Raw genomic sequence first — 1,603 nt, 5'->3', positions numbered from 1 at the left:
TGGACTCGTTGAAGGTTTAGAGGCGTTCCCAGGTGAAGAAGCCAAGTTGCTAAGTTGCAATATTTTTTTTGATCCGGAAAGAGAATTTGATTCTTTTGAAGATGATATTTTTGGTAATGTGGAAGAGCCTGAAGCTTTAGACTCAATTCCAGTTGAACGAGAAGAAGAATGGGAAGGAAAAAAGTTTACGTGTGGCGGAGGCAGAGGCGGTGGAGGAGGTGGAGGAGGAGGAGGAGTTGTGAGATTCTTTTGACAAATGGAAGAGCATGTTACAGTTTGTCGTTTGTCATGTTCTTCATTGCTTTGAGACGCTAAATTCAGAGCTAAAGAAGAATTTTGAGCTTGGATTGATGGCTTAATTGCTGAGTTCACAGAAGAGGGCAACAAGAAATGTGATTTGTGTTGCTCATTTGAGTTGAAATTCTCTAATGCATCACTAAAACTGCCTAGTGAAGCATTGGAGAGGCGGACGACGTTTGACAAATTCGATTCCCCAAATGAATGAAACGACTCGTCGTCCGAGGAATGAGACTCAATAGGGACAATCTTATCTCCAGATGGAGAATGGGAATGGGAAGGTGAAGTCAAACAATCATAGTCATTGTTGACTGAATTCGCATGATCATGCACTGAGGTGATTTCCCTAGTGGAAGAACTACTATCATTATCAAATTCCGATTTTCGTATAGATTCTTGAACAGACTCCTCTCTTTTTGGTATGACATGATTTAGTGATGATATGTCAAGAGTTTCACAAGCTTGCTTCATACAAGAAGAAGGCTGTGGTGGTTGTTGCTCTAAATCCTTTCCTAGCGAGTCAAGATAAAAGAGATCAAGGCCGGGATTCAGGCTCACCTTGCTTGCAGGCTTTGGGAAGCTCACACACTTGGATCTGCCTCTTCTTTTCCCATACACCGACATTCTTCTTTTTGGCTTCTTTTGGTGTTTCTTGTACTTCTTGCAAGCCCATATGAGTCCAACTAAGCAAACCAAAGTTGCAGCCCCAATAGAGACAAGAACTGCCATCAAAACTCTCCTAACTTTTCCCTTATCACCTTCCCTTTGAATCTTGTGGGGCTGATGAAGCGAATGCAATCCATGTTTTCCATAATGTGGATGAACATGGATTTGCCTAACAGGAGCAGGAGAAGGGCTATAACCTGAACTTCGCGGCTCGGCTTCGCTAGAAGGCAATGGAGAAGGTGATGGAGTTGGAGTTGAAGACACATATTTTGAGTCTTTACCATTTGATAGGCTTCTCAAATGGAAACTCCTTAAGCCAAGCAAAACCCTGAGCTTCTCAAACAAAAAGATTTTTTTATGTTCTTCCTCATTCTCATCATCTCCTGAGACTTTCTCAATCAGATTCTGAACCCCATCATTGAAGTCAATCTCTGGTGAATATGCAATGTTTGACAAAGAATCACTAATGTGCGCAGTGTTTAATGGTGATGGAAGTGAGAGAATGATTATGAAAATCATGAGCAGAATCTGTGGAACACAACCCATGTTCTCTCTCATTCAACCAAAATCATCAAAGCATCAATCTAACTTTCTAGCTTATATTATAAATCTGCATCTTTCTTTTCTTTTCTTTTCTTTT

The 1,603-nt window shown here is 40.9% G+C and overlaps 1 protein-coding gene across 1 annotated transcript; it reads right to left on the bottom strand.

Annotated features, from left to right (window-relative positions):
- Positions 1 to 6: 6 nt before the first annotated feature.
- On the bottom strand, positions 7 to 1,597 carry LOC112094225 (formin-like protein 11; the record flags this gene model as incomplete). Its single annotated transcript, XM_024174595.1, has 1 exon — positions 7 to 1,597. A coding segment is annotated over exon 1 (1,515 nt), but the record flags the coding sequence as incomplete, so codon positions are not given.
- Positions 1,598 to 1,603: the final 6 nt, after the last annotated feature.

The sequence above is a fragment of the Morus notabilis genome, unplaced genomic scaffold (assembly GCF_000414095.1).
Source record: "Morus notabilis unplaced genomic scaffold, ASM41409v2 Scaffold7376, whole genome shotgun sequence".
NCBI classification, from domain to species: Eukaryota; Viridiplantae; Streptophyta; class Magnoliopsida; order Rosales; family Moraceae; genus Morus; species Morus notabilis.
Note: the sequence above shows the minus strand (reverse complement) of the source record. Positions and strands in the feature narration are given on the sequence as shown.